The 15,865-nt window shown below is 39.5% G+C and overlaps 1 protein-coding gene across 1 annotated transcript in view; it reads left to right on the forward strand.

Moving 5' to 3' along the window:
• The first annotated feature begins 3,461 nt into the window (after positions 1-3,461).
• The window catches only part of TRPC7 (transient receptor potential cation channel subfamily C member 7), a 173,561-nt gene continuing 161,157 nt past the window's right edge, over positions 3,462-15,865 (forward strand). Inside the window, exon 1 of the mRNA XM_045075655.1 lies at positions 3,462-3,667. Coding sequence (XP_044931590.1) covers positions 3,462-3,667 — 206 coding nt within the window. The remainder of the gene's footprint in view (positions 3,668-15,865) is intronic.

Here is a 15,865-nt window from a genome sequence, read left to right on the forward strand (position 1 = left end):
AGCCGAAGGCAGCCGCTTAACCAACTGAGCCAGGCAGGAGTCCCGTCCCCCCTTTGGGTAGTTTGACTATCATACCCTTTTGCTATTCTGCATAAGCAAAACACCACCATCTCTCTCCCTCTCTCTCTCTCTCTCTCTCACAAACACACACACACACATACAGTAACAAACCTCTTTTTACACTATTTTTTAAAGTTTAGTAAATAAAGAAAGATAAAGGAAAAAATATTAACGGAAAGGTAATATGATATTATCAAATTATACTAAGCAAAATGAATCTTTAGGGATAAAATAGGGTCTTACTTAATGATGAAAAAAATTCATCAGAAAGGTACAAAAATATCAATCTGGTATAAATACAACCAGACAGTCTCAAAATGTTATCCAAAAAAAAAAAAAAAAAAAAAAAAGTAGACTTGAGAAGGAAAACTGATCTAAACTGATCTATCACCATGGGATATTTTAGCACATTTCTCTACAAAACTGTCACATCAAGCAGGCAAAATAAATAAATAAAATAAGACAAGTTTGAACAAAAAAATAAACAGTATTGATCCTGGAGAATCCTACAAATAGAGTAAACACGTTCTTTTCAAGCACACATGCATAATTCACAAGAATTGACAAAGTTCTGCACCATAAAAGAAGTTTCCACCAAGGAATCAATACCAAACATTGAATTCTCTAAGTACAGGAAAATAGCATTTGAAATCCATAGCAAAATGGCAACCTTTCAAAGTCCCTATGTCCAACTCTCACAGGGATTTTCATAAATTGCCAACCTCTTAGAAAGGGACACAGCGAAGGGCCTCTTCCTTGTGAGTAAAGAAAAAGGACTTTAAAAGGTAGCCTGGGGAGTCAAGCAGAGTCCAGTGGGGATTCTCACTCATTATTTAATAGCCATGTGACCTTAAGGAAGTGACACAACCTTTGTGTGTCACAATTTCCTCGAAGTCAGAATGGAAAGTGTCTTTTTCCCAAGGCTATGTGAGAATTAAATGAGATGATACACAGCACTTGGCATTAAGCAAGACCACATAGCTATAGCTAATGTTTGGGGTTTTTTTAGGTTTTCTTTACATTTGTTTCATTGTTGGTATTCTTATTATACTAAATCTGCTCTTCAACATAACAAATTGAATTCCTCTTAGGTTTTCCACCCAGTCATAAGGCACCTTTTTTCAAATCTGTACCATGGGTTTCAGGTTCAAACAGAGCATCACAGCAGAGGAGGCCAAGCAAAGCAACTAGCTTCTAATTTCTCATTCTTGGTTTCTCCAGGTGTTCACTGCTCCCAAGGAAGCTCCTTTTCCAGTTCCCTAGTTAAAACATCCAAAGGGGTCATTTTGATTTGACTATTTTTTACCAAACATGTGGACTTCTTTCCCTTCTTTTTTCCTCTTTGAAATCCTTTAAACTCTGTGGATGAGTGTGGAGCTGTGGATACGTGAAAGGCTGATGAACTAGCAACAAAGTGACTTGGATTAGAAAACCTGCCCTGTCGGACTCTTAGCTCTAGGAAACAAGCTGAGGGTTGCTGAAGCCAACCTATGGAGAGTCATGAATGCCAAGGTTAAACACTGGAGTTGCCTGTAGTTCAGTTTCCCCACAGGGCCATGGACTCATGGTGGAGAAAGACTGTACACAATTTGTCATTTTGTTCAAATACTTGGAATCTAGGCTTGCAGGTAATATCTGTCCAAGAGAAAGAAAGAATGGCTATTCTTTGGATTGAATGGATGTTCAATAAGGTTCATAAGAAAAAGTTTAATGAGAAGGTGCAAACAATACATGAGACAAGCTCAAAGAGTGGGATGTGACCAAAATGCACTTTACTTTTTTCTCTCACTGTCCCTCTAACTTTTTCTTCCTTACTGAAGTATAATTGACATATCATTAACCACAAATATTTAATTGAACTATGTTACAATTTTGACACAGACACATCCCCCTTTAACCATCTGCAAAACCAACAACATGAACATCTCCATTGCTCCCAGAAGTTTCCTCCTCGTGCCTCTTTAATGGGCTCTGAAACAGAGGTCTGTATGCAGCCTGGCCAGAGCGCTGTCAGCAATAGTACCCGTGTAGGAGTGAGGGCAGCAGGACTGAAGGCAAGAAGGGCTGGGGTTGAAATGTAATGAAGAGAGAACAGAGGCCCAGCCTGGCTGAGCCCATGTGGAGACAAGGCACCTTACACTGAGATAAGGGAGCCTATCCTGTGTACCCCATTTCTACCAGTCACTATATGTGTACTTCCCTGTAGGGGGAAGCCTAACCTTGGCAGCTCCCTTTGGCCCAAGGCAACTCCTGGGGAGGGACTCAGCTGCTAGCTTAGGGGGTAACATTCCCAGCAGTGGCAGGAATCAGGAACCCATATCCTGGAGGGGAAACTGTGGGGGGTGGGGGTACCCCAACATACACCTTCAATGGGGCAGGTAGGGGATATAAAGGTAGATGGCCTAGTCCCTGCCCTCAGTGGTCTCTACTTTATATGAAATCAATGAGGAAATAAGTGGTTTCTACTTTACATGAAAGAATCCACTTTAATGAACCCACAGTTTCTACATGCATTGTGCCACGCACGGCTCTGAGGGACTTTTATTACTGCATTACCACAAGCACCACTCTGATCCGGGACAGTAGAGCAGGTGCCTGAAGCACAGAGAGGCCAAGTAATCTCCCAGCGTGAATCACATGATTAGTCAGCTCAGAGCTAACAATCAAAACTCCAGGCTGTCTGGTCGACTCTACATTTCGAACTCCTACAATCTGCTGCCTCTCTGAACTAACACTTTTACTCATATTTTTTTATTATATTTTATACTGCATATCTTATCTTGCAAAAGTAGCTGTTGCCTATTATCCTCAAAACATGAAAAGTAGCAGTTTTGCACACACTGACTACATAAGTCATTCAAAGCCTGGATTAGAAATTACCAAAGTAACAACTGCAAAGTTATGTGATATTCTGTCACCACATTAGGAAAGGCTATCATTAGAACTTGTAATCGCTGATGGAGTCAAAACACCACCCTAGAATTAGTCTGATTCAAAGGAATTAGAAATAGGAAATACACACACACACACACGAGAGAGAAAGAGAGAGAGAGAGAGAGAGAGAAGGCCCAGGCTTGAAGACCCAGGCACAGAGCCTTCTTTCTCACTCCCCAGGAAATGGTTATTTTTTACTGGAATTTTCCTAGTAACTAAGAGATATCAAGCTTGAGCTAAGCAGCTCTCTGATGAAACTCAGTACGGATTGTATCTGACAAGGCTCAATCACAAAAACTAAATCGCGAAGACAAATAAGATGCAGTAAAAGATGAATCATATATGCATTTGACTTTATACAATCAGCGGAGCAGGTTAAGGAGTCTCTGTGAAACTATTCCACCTGCTTCTGGTACTGGAGCCTGAATCTGCAGACAAGGGCATCAGGAAGAGCAGACAGATGGGCAATGGCAGAAGCAAGGAGAAACTGGAAACTATCAGAATGCATAGAAAGAACTAGTAGCCACTGCAGGCTCTTGCTGCCTCCAAGCTCCTGCTATGTTGATGGCGGTATCCTGCAGGGGAAGCTGGCACCCTTCATCACAGAACTAAGCACAGGTCTGATCCAAGAATCAGAGAAACTTGGAGACAGAAAAGCAGCAGAAAGCTGGAGGTGAGCCAGCAGATCATCTAACACATGTGACAACCTGTAGGGGGCTGCAGCAACACCTCCAGTCCCTATGCTGACCTCCTGGGCATAGAGAATATGGCTGCTGCTTCAATTCTACCTGCCATGTCCCCTGCAAAAGGCCTTGTATGGTCTAAATGAATTCCCAGAAAGGAATTCTGGGAAATGTAGTTTTACCTAAGTTGACACAACATAAATTTACAACACCCATTTGTGAGGGCAGATCTAACACAAAAAGAAAGGACTCACATGCTCTACCTGAGAAAATGTTGCCTTAAATCTTCTCAAAGCAGCTCTTGATGTTAAATATGGCAAAACTTTGCATTTGTTTTTCTCCCCACAGAAAAAGTGATTAGTCACTAAGTACTCAACACTGGATTTACAGCCATTACCGTAGTTAATGCTTATGGTTAGCACTATATTAATTACCTCTAGTTTGCAAACAAATGCACTGAAGCTTAGAGAAGTTAACAGACTTTTTCAAAGCTACACAGCAAATTGCAAATCTGGGACCACATTGCTCTGATTCCATAATTCCTGCCCATCAGCAATTCACTCTGTTACTCTTATGGCACTAGAGAAATCTTTCCAATCATCACCTCTTAAGAAATTCTGAAAAGAGCCAGACTCTTTAGTGCAGTGGTACAGTCCTACTTACTTCTTCCTGGGTGCACAGTGAGAGAGACCCACAGAGAATCAGAACTGGAAGGGATCGAATAGATGTTTCCTCCCTAGAAACAAAGGAGAAGGGGGAAAGGAGGACTACAAATTCTGGAAGAAAGTGAGAGAGGGGAATCACGGATCTGTAAAGGGAACACTCAGCAGAACTAAGGTGAGGAGAAGGAAAGTATATGAGCAGAGGAGGGAAAGTACTACTGTTTTCCAAAGGAAAAGAAGGATTTGTCTATAGTCATGAGCAGTTTAAGATCAAGTCAGGACTGAGGGCTGTCGTGGGACACCTAAGTTGCTTATCTCTCAGTAAGACCTCGGTAAACCTACAACATCATAAACAAAATAGCCTTATCATTACCCTAACTTGACTAAATGTTAGACGTGCTTGCCTTTTCTGAGAGCATTTATTTTAGAAAACTTGTCACTGTAAATCCTTTCTCTCTGCTTCTGTGAGATGTAAATCTGTTAAAAAGCTTCTTACTAGTTTTATAATTCTGTAATGTCTTTCTCCTTGAGAAAGACATCCCTTTGAAATGTAATTATCAAGGTAGATAGCATCCCTATCTCCTAGTTTCTGTGGGAAGAGAAGAGACTAACATCCCACAGACACCCTCCTCCATGTTGTAAAACTAGCTCCTGCCACAAGGATACAGAAAGTTTACTTTTCCTTTAGAGAAGACTAATTAGCAAATACACACACCCTATGATCCTCCTCACCCACCATCCTGGCTGCTAAAAATGTTCCAGCCTTACGTGTCACTACAGTAGAACCGGATCAGGTTCCAGCCTCTCCTCTTACTGTAGTAGTCTGGAATAAAGACTTTGCTACCTGTTCAACTTCAGAACTTCATTCAGTGCAATTTTTGTTTGACTGTCATAAGCCTAATACAGAATGGGCAGAAGGGCAGAATTTAACTCTGGTCTACCTATGGAGAAAACATTTACTATGCAAAGGAAAATAAAATCACCAACCTCTTCCCCCCCCCCCCAGAAAAAAGGAGGAATTCAAGCACCTGGGTAGCCAAACTGTAAGAAATAGAGGTTTAGAACACAGGCTGTAGAACTGATCACTGCCCTCCATCCACCTCTTACTGCTCTTATAACCCTTGCAACACCAGCAACATTATTTAACCTTACTTTTTTCCCATGGTAATATAGTTCTGGCTGTATTAAGAATTAAATCAATGTGCCTGATGCTTCTATGATTCCTAGGGTCTAACTAGGAATCAAGAAAATTATCCTAATTATCCATCCAGAGGGAGCATTTTTTTTTCTCCCAATTTGCTATTTTGAGATATTCCAAACCCAGAGAAATGCTAAAGAATAGAAAAATATCCCCATTCCATTTACCTAAATTCACCAGTTGTTCTCACTTTGCACCTCTCTCTCTCTCTGTCTCTTTCTGTCCGTCTCTCTGCCATTTGAAAATAAGTTGCAGACATCATCCCTAAATACTTCAACACTAAAAATACTTCAGCATCCATTTCCTGAAAATGACATTCTCTTACATAAGTGAGAGGCATTAACCACACCCGAAAATACTCAATAAAATGAGGTTATTCCATTCATATTTACATTTCTTCAAGTGTTCCCCAAATGTCTTTTATTGTTTTTGTTTTTTTATTTCCTGATCCAAGATCCTTTCAAGGCTCACAAGCTTCTCTGTTCTGTTTCTGCCTCTTTAGGCAAAGTTGCACTAACATAACATAATAAAAATAAGTAAGTAAAATCTTTCTAATTCCATCCCTATATTCTTAATTTCCTCAGTTCTGCTTCATGCCACACACATACATAATAAATTTCTCACTGATCTAGATTATTTTCAAGAGAGATGATTGAACTATAAGAAGATTGTGTTACAGTCTATATTTAAATCCATGTATACCTTTTAAAATTTACTTAGAGGAATTTGGCTACTGGAGTATTAATAAGTTACATGTTATCTTCTAGGAATTCATTGTAATGAAAAGATAAAGGATTTTTCTTAATTTTTGTAGAGGACTGAGTTGCCCCCTTTGTCCTCAGAGGAACTCTTTTTTTTTTTTCCCCAAGATTTCATTTATTTACATATTTGAGAAAGAAAGAAAGAGAGAGTGCATGGGAAGAACAGAGGGAGAGGGAGAAGCAGACTGCACTGAGCACGGAGACATACACAGGGCTTGATCTCAAAACCCTGAGATCATGACTTGAGCCAAAATCAAGAGTTGGATGCTCAACCACCTGAGCCACCTAGGAGCACCTATTCCCAGAGCAATTGTTGCTCCCTTCTATCTCTGTTCTATTCTGCAAGACAGTTATGCTCTATAGGGTGCCTGTCCCAGGCGCCCCAGTAATTGACTTTCATCTGGATTTGGCCGATAGGAACCATTGGTGGGAGACTGGAGGTCAGGAAGAAAGGAAGCATTTTTCTACCTCTTTCTATACTTAGGCAGCAAGTGCAGCTCCTAGAGGGCTTCAGATCTTATTGGACAGGACAGCCATGATTGCTGCATTTGCTGATGGCCCTAAACACTGGGCTTGAGGAACATTCCCTTCTCTCTTAGATATTTTAGCCCAGGGTTGATGGTGGTTTCCTGCGGTTGTCTGTCTCTGAGATTGTTTGTCTTCTCAGTCATCCACTACTCACAAAATGAATTCTGTGCCGCCTCCTGTTTTGGAAAATAAGGAGCTTTAAAAATAAATGGTTTGGGGACAACTGGATAGTCATTTGAGAAAAAAATTAGTTTCATATCTCATAAAAATTGCCAGATCAAATTCCAAGTGGATCAGAGATCTAAATGTAAAAAATGAACATGGCTGATTTATCTCTTGACCTGAGCATGAAGAAAGTTAGAAACTATAATCCAAAATCCAGAAACAATGAAAGAAAAGGTCTATAATATCAATCATATAAAAATAAAGTATTTTTTATATGGCAGAACACCATATGCAAAGTCAAAAGACCAGTAAAAAAATCAGGAGACTTATATAATGGTCAAAAGGCTAACATCTATAACAAATAAAGAATTTTTAAAAATAAAGAAAAAATTGCAAAATATTATATATAATGAAAAAAACTCTCAAACAGTTCACTAAAAAATATAAAAATGGCCTTTAAATACAAGAAAACATATTCAACTTTATCCGTAATAAGATGTCACTGAGAACATTATTGACCATTTCTCATCTATCAGATTGGTAGAAAGTCCAAAATCTAAATAACATTTTTGTCAAGGCTGTGAAAATTCAGTTATTTTTTATAAGTTTCTGCTAGAAATGCAAAATGATAACAATCCCTCTGGAGGGAATTTGATAATATTTATCAAAATTATATATGCATTTACTTTTTGAACTGAAAACTCCACTTCTAGAAATCTGCCCCAAGACACACCTCCACAAATACCAAAGAGCATAGGTACAAGGTTTTCATTCAGGAATAATTTATAATAACAAAACTCTGCAGTCATTCTAAACAATGGCTCAAAGGAGAGTGGTTGACTTAAACAGACTGCTCCATAGGATGGTCTACATTGAAAACCGTCTACAATGTAGCTAAAAAGGAAAAATAAAGAGGTTCTCCATGAGTCCAGGATACAATGGTGTGCATATTTACCGATTATGTGAAAAAGAAGGGGAAATTGCTTTTCTTTGCAAAATGGAACAGGATATATCAATCAGAAATTAATGAAAATATTTACTACCAGGTATGTAGGGATAGTGTGGAAAGTATACGGAGTAAAGTGAGATTTCTTTTAGTGGACTATTTTTATGTACTTTTCATTTTGAACCATGTAAATATCTTAAATGTTAAAAAATATAATAAAAACACAAAAATACAGACATTAAATTTAAACGCAAACAGAAAAAAATAACCCAGCTGCATGCCAAATTGATAACAATCACACAGAGAAAAAAAAATTCAAGTAACTTTTGAGTACAGGGCTTTGACTATACACCCTAAAGAGAATATATTATAAGGAAAAAAAAAAGTGGCAAAGAACTATTGACATTTGCTTAGCAGCTTTGTTCTTGGTGGAGGTATGGGTGGTACAATTATGCAACTGTTTTGTGTATATAATAGGATAAAACAAATGAGTAAATATGTTGATGTTTTCGGGAAGTAGGGTTTTTACATTCCTAGGTGAGGACAAAGGATATTAGGGTTGGATTTCAATGAGAGGTATCAATACAAGTTCATTATGTATGCATACATATTGATAGATACCATGAACACACATACACACTTCCTAGCTCTGTTCCCTGAAAGACCTTAAAGCAAATCCACTTCAATAGCGCTGAGTATATCTGCGCCCATATCTGGTTTCTAAACACTGATCACGACTAAAGTGCTTCCTAGAAAAATGGTTATTTCTAGGCCCGGGGCAGGGAATTTAAAAGGTAAGCCTAAAAAATCTCACGTCAAAAAGCTAGTAGGTGCACAAAGACTAATGGGTTCATTAAAAAGCAAAGTACAAAAGCTGGCTTGGTACAAGTGACACATTAAAAAGAATGATGATAATTGATTACAACATGTTGAATAAAAACTGAATTCATAAGTTCACAGTGATGAGATTGGTTGGGGGGGATAGGCATCAAGAGAGATCAAGACAGAGAAGAAAGCTCTTTTTATTAAAAGAATGGTGGCCGAGCTAGATACCTTATCTAAAGATTGCAAACACCTGAAAATCCATCGGCAGATCGAAGAGAAGAAGAACAGCAATTCTGGAAACAGAAAAACAACCACTTTCTGAAAGGTAGGACCGGCGGAGAAGTGAATCCAAAGCGACGGGAAGATAGACCCCGGGGGGAGGGGCCGGCTCCCGGCAAGCGGCGGAGCAACCGTGCACAAAATCAGGACTTTTAAAAGTCTGTTCCGCTGAGGGACATCGCTCCAGAGGCTAAACCGGGGCGAAGCCCACGCGGGGTCAGCGTGGCCTCAGGTCCCGCAGGGTCACAGAAGGATCGGGGGTGTCTGAGTGTCGCAGAGCTTGCGGGTATTGGAACGGGAAAGCCGGCTACAGAGACAGAGCCGACAGTAAGCTCACAGCTCCGTGTTACCTTGAACCGGTCGCAGGCTCGGTGAGCTCGGAGCGTGGCCGGAGGTCAGGCAGACGGGAGTAACTTGGCGCGGTTCTCTGAGCGCGCACTGAGGAGTGCGGCCCTGGGCTCTCAGCTCCTCCGGGCTGGAGACCAGGAGGCCGCCATTTGTATTCCCGTCCTCTGGAACTCTACGGAAAGCGCTCAGGGAACAAAAGTTCCTGAAAGCAAACCCGAGCGGATTACTCACCCCGGCCCGGGTAAGGGCGGTGTAATTCCGCCTGGGGCAAAGACACTTGAGAATCACTACAGCAGGCCCCTCCCCCAGAAGATCAACAAGAAATCCAGCCAAGACCAAGTTCACCTACCAAGGAGTGCAGTTTCAATACCAAGGAGAGCAGCAGAATTCCAGAGGAGGAGAAAGCCAAGCACGGAACTCATGGCTTTTTTCCTGTGATTTTTTTTAGTCTTGCAGTTAATTTAATTTTTTCTTTTTCATTTTTTTTTTTTCTCGCCTTCGGGTAAAATTTTTTTTAACTGTTACCTTTTTCTTTTTTAACGATTTTATACTAGTTTATCTAATATATATATTTTTTCTTTTTTACATTTTTCTTAGGTGTATTCTTTTTTTAAAAATTCTTTTCTTTTCTTTTCTTTTTTTTTCTTTTCTTTTTGTTTTTTTTTTTTTTCTTTCTTCCTTTTTGAACCTCTTTTTATCCCCTTTCTCCCCATTCACGATTTTGGATCTCTTCTAATTTGGTTAAAGCATATTTTCCTGGGGTTGTTGCCACCCTTTTAGTATTTTACTTGCCCCTTCATTTACTCTTATCTGGACAAAATGACAAGACGTAAAAATTCAACACAAAAAAAAGAACAAGAGGCAGTACCGAAGGCTAGGGACCTAATCAATACAGACATCGGTAATATGTCAGATCTAGAGTTCAGAATGACAATTCTCAAGGTTCTAGCCGGGCTCGAAAAAGGCATGGAAGATATTAGAGAAACCCTCTCGAGAGATATAAAAGCCCTTTCTGGAGAAATAAAAGAACTAAAATCTAACCAAGGTGAAATCAAAAAAGCTATTAATGAGGTGCAATCAAAAATGGAGGCTCTAACTGCTAGGATAAATGAGGCAGAAGAAAGAATTAGTGATATAGAAGACCAAATGACAGAGAATAAAGAAGCTGAGCAAAAGAGGGACAAACAGATACTGGACCACGAGGGGAGAATTCGAGAGATAAGTGACACCATAAGACGAAACAACATTAGAATAATTGGGATTCCAGAAGAAGAAGAAAGTGAGAGGGGAGCAGAAGGTATACTGGAGAGAATTATTGGGGAGAATTTCCCCAATATGGCAAAGGGAACGAGCATCAAAATTCAGGAGGTTCAGAGAACGCCCCTCAAAACCAATAAGAATAGGCCCACACCCCGTCACCTAATAGTAAAATTTACAAGTCTCAATGACAAAGAGAAAATCCTGAAAGCAGCCCGGGAAAAGAAGTCTGTAACATACAATGGTAAAAATATTAGATTGGCAGCTGACTTATCCACAGAGACCTGGCAGGCCAGAAAGAGCTGGCATGATATTTTCAGAGCACTAAACGAGAAAAAACATGCAGCCAAGAATACTATATCCAGCTAGGCTATCATTGAAAATAGAAGGAGAGATTAAAAGCTTCCAGGACAAACAACAACTGAAAGAATTTGCAAATACCAAACCAGCTCTACAGGAAATATTGAAAGGGGTCCTCTAAGCAAAGAGAGAGCCTACAAGTGGTAGATCAGAAGGGAACAGAGACCATATACAGTAACAGTCACCTTACAGGCAATACAATGGCACTAAATTCATATCTCTCAATAGTTACCCTGAATGTGAATGGGCTAAATGCCCCTGTCAAAAGACACAGGGTATCAGAATGGATAAAAAAACAAAACCCATCTATATGTTGCCTCCAAGAAACACATTTTAAGCCTGAAGACACCTCCAGATTTAAAGTGAGGGGGTGGAAAAGAATTTACCATGCTAATGGACATCAGAAGAAAGCAGGAGTGGCAATCCTTATATCAGATCAATTAGATTTTAAGCCAAAGACTATAATAAGAGATGAGGAAGGACACTATATCATACTCAAAGGGTCTGTCCAACAAGAAGATTTAACAATTTTAAATATCTATGCCCCCAATGTGGGAGCAGCCAACTATATAAACCAATTAATAACAAAATCAAAGAAACACATCAACAATAATACAATAATAGTAGGGGACTTTAACACTCCCCTCACTGAAATGGACAGGTCATCCAAGCAAAAGATCAGCAAGGAAATAAAGGCCTTAAACGACACACTGGACCAGATGGACATCACAGATATATTCAGAATATTTCATCCCAAAGCAACAGAATACACATTCTTCTCTAGTGCACATGGAACATTCTCCAGAATAGATCACATCTTCGGTCCTAAATCAGGACTCAACCGGTATCAAAAGATTGGGATCACTCCCTGCATATTTTCAGACCACAATGCTCTAAAGCTAGAACTCAACCACAGAAGGAAGTTTGGAAAGAACCCAAATACATGGAGACTAAACAGTATCCTTCTAAAGAATGAATGGGTCAACCGGGAAATTAAAGAAGAATTGAAAAAAATCATGGAAACAAATGATAATGAAAATACAACGGTTCAAAATCTGTGGGACACAACAAAGGCAGTCCTGAGAGGAAAATATATAGCAGTACAAGCCTTTCTCAAGAAACAAGAAAGGTCTCAGGTACACAACCTAACCCTACACCTAAAGGAGCTGGAGAAAGAACAAGAAAGAAACCCTAAGCCCAGCAGGAGAAGAGAAATCATAAAGATCAGAGCAGAAATCAATGAAATAGAAACCAAAAAAACAATAGAACAAATCAACAAAACTAGGAGCTGGTTCTTTGAAAGAATTAATAAAATTGATAAACCCCTGGCCCGACTTATCAAAAAGAAAAGAGAAAGGACCCAACTAAATAAAATCATGAATGAAAGAGGAGAGATCACAACTAACACCAAAGAAATACAAACTATTATAAGAACATACTATGAGCAACTCTACGGCAATAAATTTGACAATCTGGAAGAAATGGATGCATTCCTAGAAACATATAAACTACCACAACTGAGCCAGGAAGAAATAGAAAGCCTGAACAGACCCATAACCAGTAAGGAGATTGAAACAGTCATTAAAAATCTCCAAACAAACAAAAGCCCAGGGCCAGACGGCTTCCCGGGGGAATTCTACCAAACATTTAAAGAAGAACTAATTCCTATTCTCCTGAAACTGTTCCAAAAAATAGAAATGGAAGGAAAACTTCCAAACTCATTTTATGAGGCCAGCATCACCTTGATCCCAAAACCAGACAAGGATCCCACCAAAAAAGAGAGCTATAGACCGATATCCTTGATGAACACAGATGCGAAAATACTCAACAAAATACTAGCCAATAGGATTCAACAGTACATTAAAAGGATTATTCACCACGACCAAGTGGGATTTATTCCAGGGCTGCAAGGTTGGTTCAACATCCGCAAATCAGTCAATGTGATACAACACATCAATAAAAGAAAGAACAAGAACCATATGATACTCTCAATAGATGCTGAAAAAGCATTTGACAAAGTACAACATCCCTTCCTGATCAAAACTCTTCAAAGTGTAGGGATAGAGGGCACATACCTCAATATCATCAAAGCCATCTATGAAAAACCCACCGCAAATATCATTCTCAATGGAGAAAAAGTGAAAGCTTTTCCGCTAAGGTCAGGAACACGGCAGGGATGTCCATTATCACCACTGCTATTCAACATCGTACTAGAGGTCCTAGCCTCAGCAATCAGACAACAAAAGGAAATTAAAGGCATCCAAATCAGCAAAGAAGAAGTCAAATTATCACTCTTCGCAGATGATATGATACTATATGTGGAAAACCCAAAAGACTCCACTCCAAAACTGCTAGAACTTATACAGGAATTCAGTAAAGTGTCAGGATATAAAATCAATGCACAGAAATCAGTTGCATTTCTCTACACCAACAGCAAGACAGAAGAAAGAGATATTAAGGAGTCAATCCCATTTACAATTGCATCCAAAACCATAAGATACCTAGGAATAAACCTAACCAAAGAGACACAGAATCTATACTCAGAAAACTATAAAGTACTCATGAAAGAAATTGAGGAAGACACAAAGAAATGGAAAAATGTTCCATGTTCCTGGATTGGAAGAATAAATATTGTGAAAATGTCTATGCTACCTAAAGCAATCTACACATTTAATGCAATTCCTATCAAAGTACCATCCATCTTTTTCAAAGAAATGGAACAAATAATTCTAAAATTTATATGGAACCAGAAAAGACCTCGAATAGCCAAAGGGATATTGAAAAAGAAAGCCAACGTTGGTGGCATCACAATTCCGGACTTCAGGCTCTATTACAAAGCTGTCATCATCAAGACAGCATGGTACTGGCACAAAAACAGACACATAGATCAATGGAACAGAATAGAGAGCCCAGAAATAGACCCTCAAATCTATGGTCAACTAATCTTCGACAAAGCAGGAAAGAATGTCCAATGGAAAAAAGACAGCCTTTTCAATAAATGGTGCTGGGAAAATTGGACAGCCACATGCAGAAAAATGAAATTGGACCATTCCCTTACACCACACACAAAAATAGACTCAAAATGGATGAAGGACCTCAATGTACGAAAGGAATCCATCAAAATCCTTGAGGAGAACACGGGCAGCAACCTCTTCGACCTCTGCCGCAGCAACATCTTCCTAGGAACAACGCAAAAGGCAAGGGAAGCAAGGGAAAAAATGAACTACTGGGATTTCATCAAGATCAAAAGCTTTTGCACAGCAAAGGAAACAATTAACAAAATCAAAAGACAACTGACAGAATGGGAGAAGATATTTGCAAACGACATATCAGATAAAGGACTAGTGTCCAGAATCTATAAAGAACTTAGCAAACTCAACACCCAAAGAACAAATAATCCAATCAAGAAATGGGCAGAGGACATGAACAGACATTTCTGCAAAGAAGACATCCAGATGGCGAACAGACACATGAAAAAGTGCTCCATATCACTCGGCATCAGGGAAATACAAATCAAAACCACAATGAGATATCACCTCACACCAGTCAGAATGGCTAAAATCAACAAGTCAGGAAATGACAGATGCTGGCGAGGATGCGGAGAAAGGGGAACCCTCCTACACTGTTGGTGGGAATGCAAGCTGGTGCAGCCACTCTGGAAAACAGCATGGAGGTTCCTCAAAATGTTGAAAATAGAACTGCCCTATGACCCAGCAATTGCACTATTGGGTATTTACCCTAAAGATACAAATGTAGTGATCCAAAGGGGCACATGCACCCGAATGTTTATAGCAGCAATGTCCACAATAGCCAAACTATGGAAAGAACCTAGATGTCCATCAACAGATGAATGGATCAAGAAGATGTGGTATATATACACAATGGAATACTATGCAGCCATCAAAAGAAATGAAATCTTGCCATTTGCAACAACGTGGATGGAACTAGAGCGTATCATGCTTAGCGAAATAAGTCAAGCAGAGAAAGACAACTATCATATGATCTCCCTGATATGAGGAAGTGGTGATACAACATGGAGGCTTAAGTGGGAAGAATAAATGAAACAAGATGGGATTGGGAGGGAGACAAACCATAAGTGACTCTTAATCTCACAAAACAAACTGAGGGTTGCCGGGGGGAGGGGGTTTGGGAGAAGGGGGTGGGATTATGGACATTGGGGAGGGTATGTGATTTGGTGAGTGCTGTGAAGTGTGTAAACCTGGTGATTCACAGACCTGTACCCCTGGGGATAAAAATATATGTTTATCAAAAATTAAAAATTTTAAAAAAATAAAATAAAATAAAACACCAAAAAAAAAATAATAAAAAAAAAATAAAAATAAAAAAATAAAAGAATGGTGGCCAAAAAATGTAGACGCGGTAACACAATTAGAAAATCTGCATTTTACCTCATATAATCAGTTAAGTATCAATTATTTTTGTAAAGATTTATTCATGAGAGAGGGAGAGAGAGAAAGCACTTGCAAGTGGGAAGCAGGGCAGAGAGACAGAATCCTCAAGCAGACTCTTTGCTGAGCATGGAGCCTGATGTAGGGCTCGATGCCATGGCTCAAAGATCATGACCTGAGCTGAAGTGCAAAGTCAGCCACTTATCGACGGAGCCACCCAGGTGCCCTATGTATCAATTATTAATTATCAATTTTCCCAGCTAGGATGATCAATGACGGCTGAAACCACTGGGTTAAAGATTGTTGGGAGACAGGATACCTACACAGTATCACCCCAGAAATTAGTGGAGGTAAAAGGAATATGTGTTTTTATAATGGACATGTCTGATGTTCTACACTTTAACCAGGAATCAAACCTGGCGTATCTCAGAGTGGGGTAATCTTATATCA

Source organism: Mustela putorius, unplaced genomic scaffold (genome assembly GCF_011764305.1).
Source record: "Mustela putorius furo isolate JIRA1106 unplaced genomic scaffold, ASM1176430v1.1 tig00000145_pilon_pilon_pilon, whole genome shotgun sequence".
NCBI classification, from domain to species: Eukaryota; Metazoa; Chordata; class Mammalia; order Carnivora; family Mustelidae; genus Mustela; species Mustela putorius.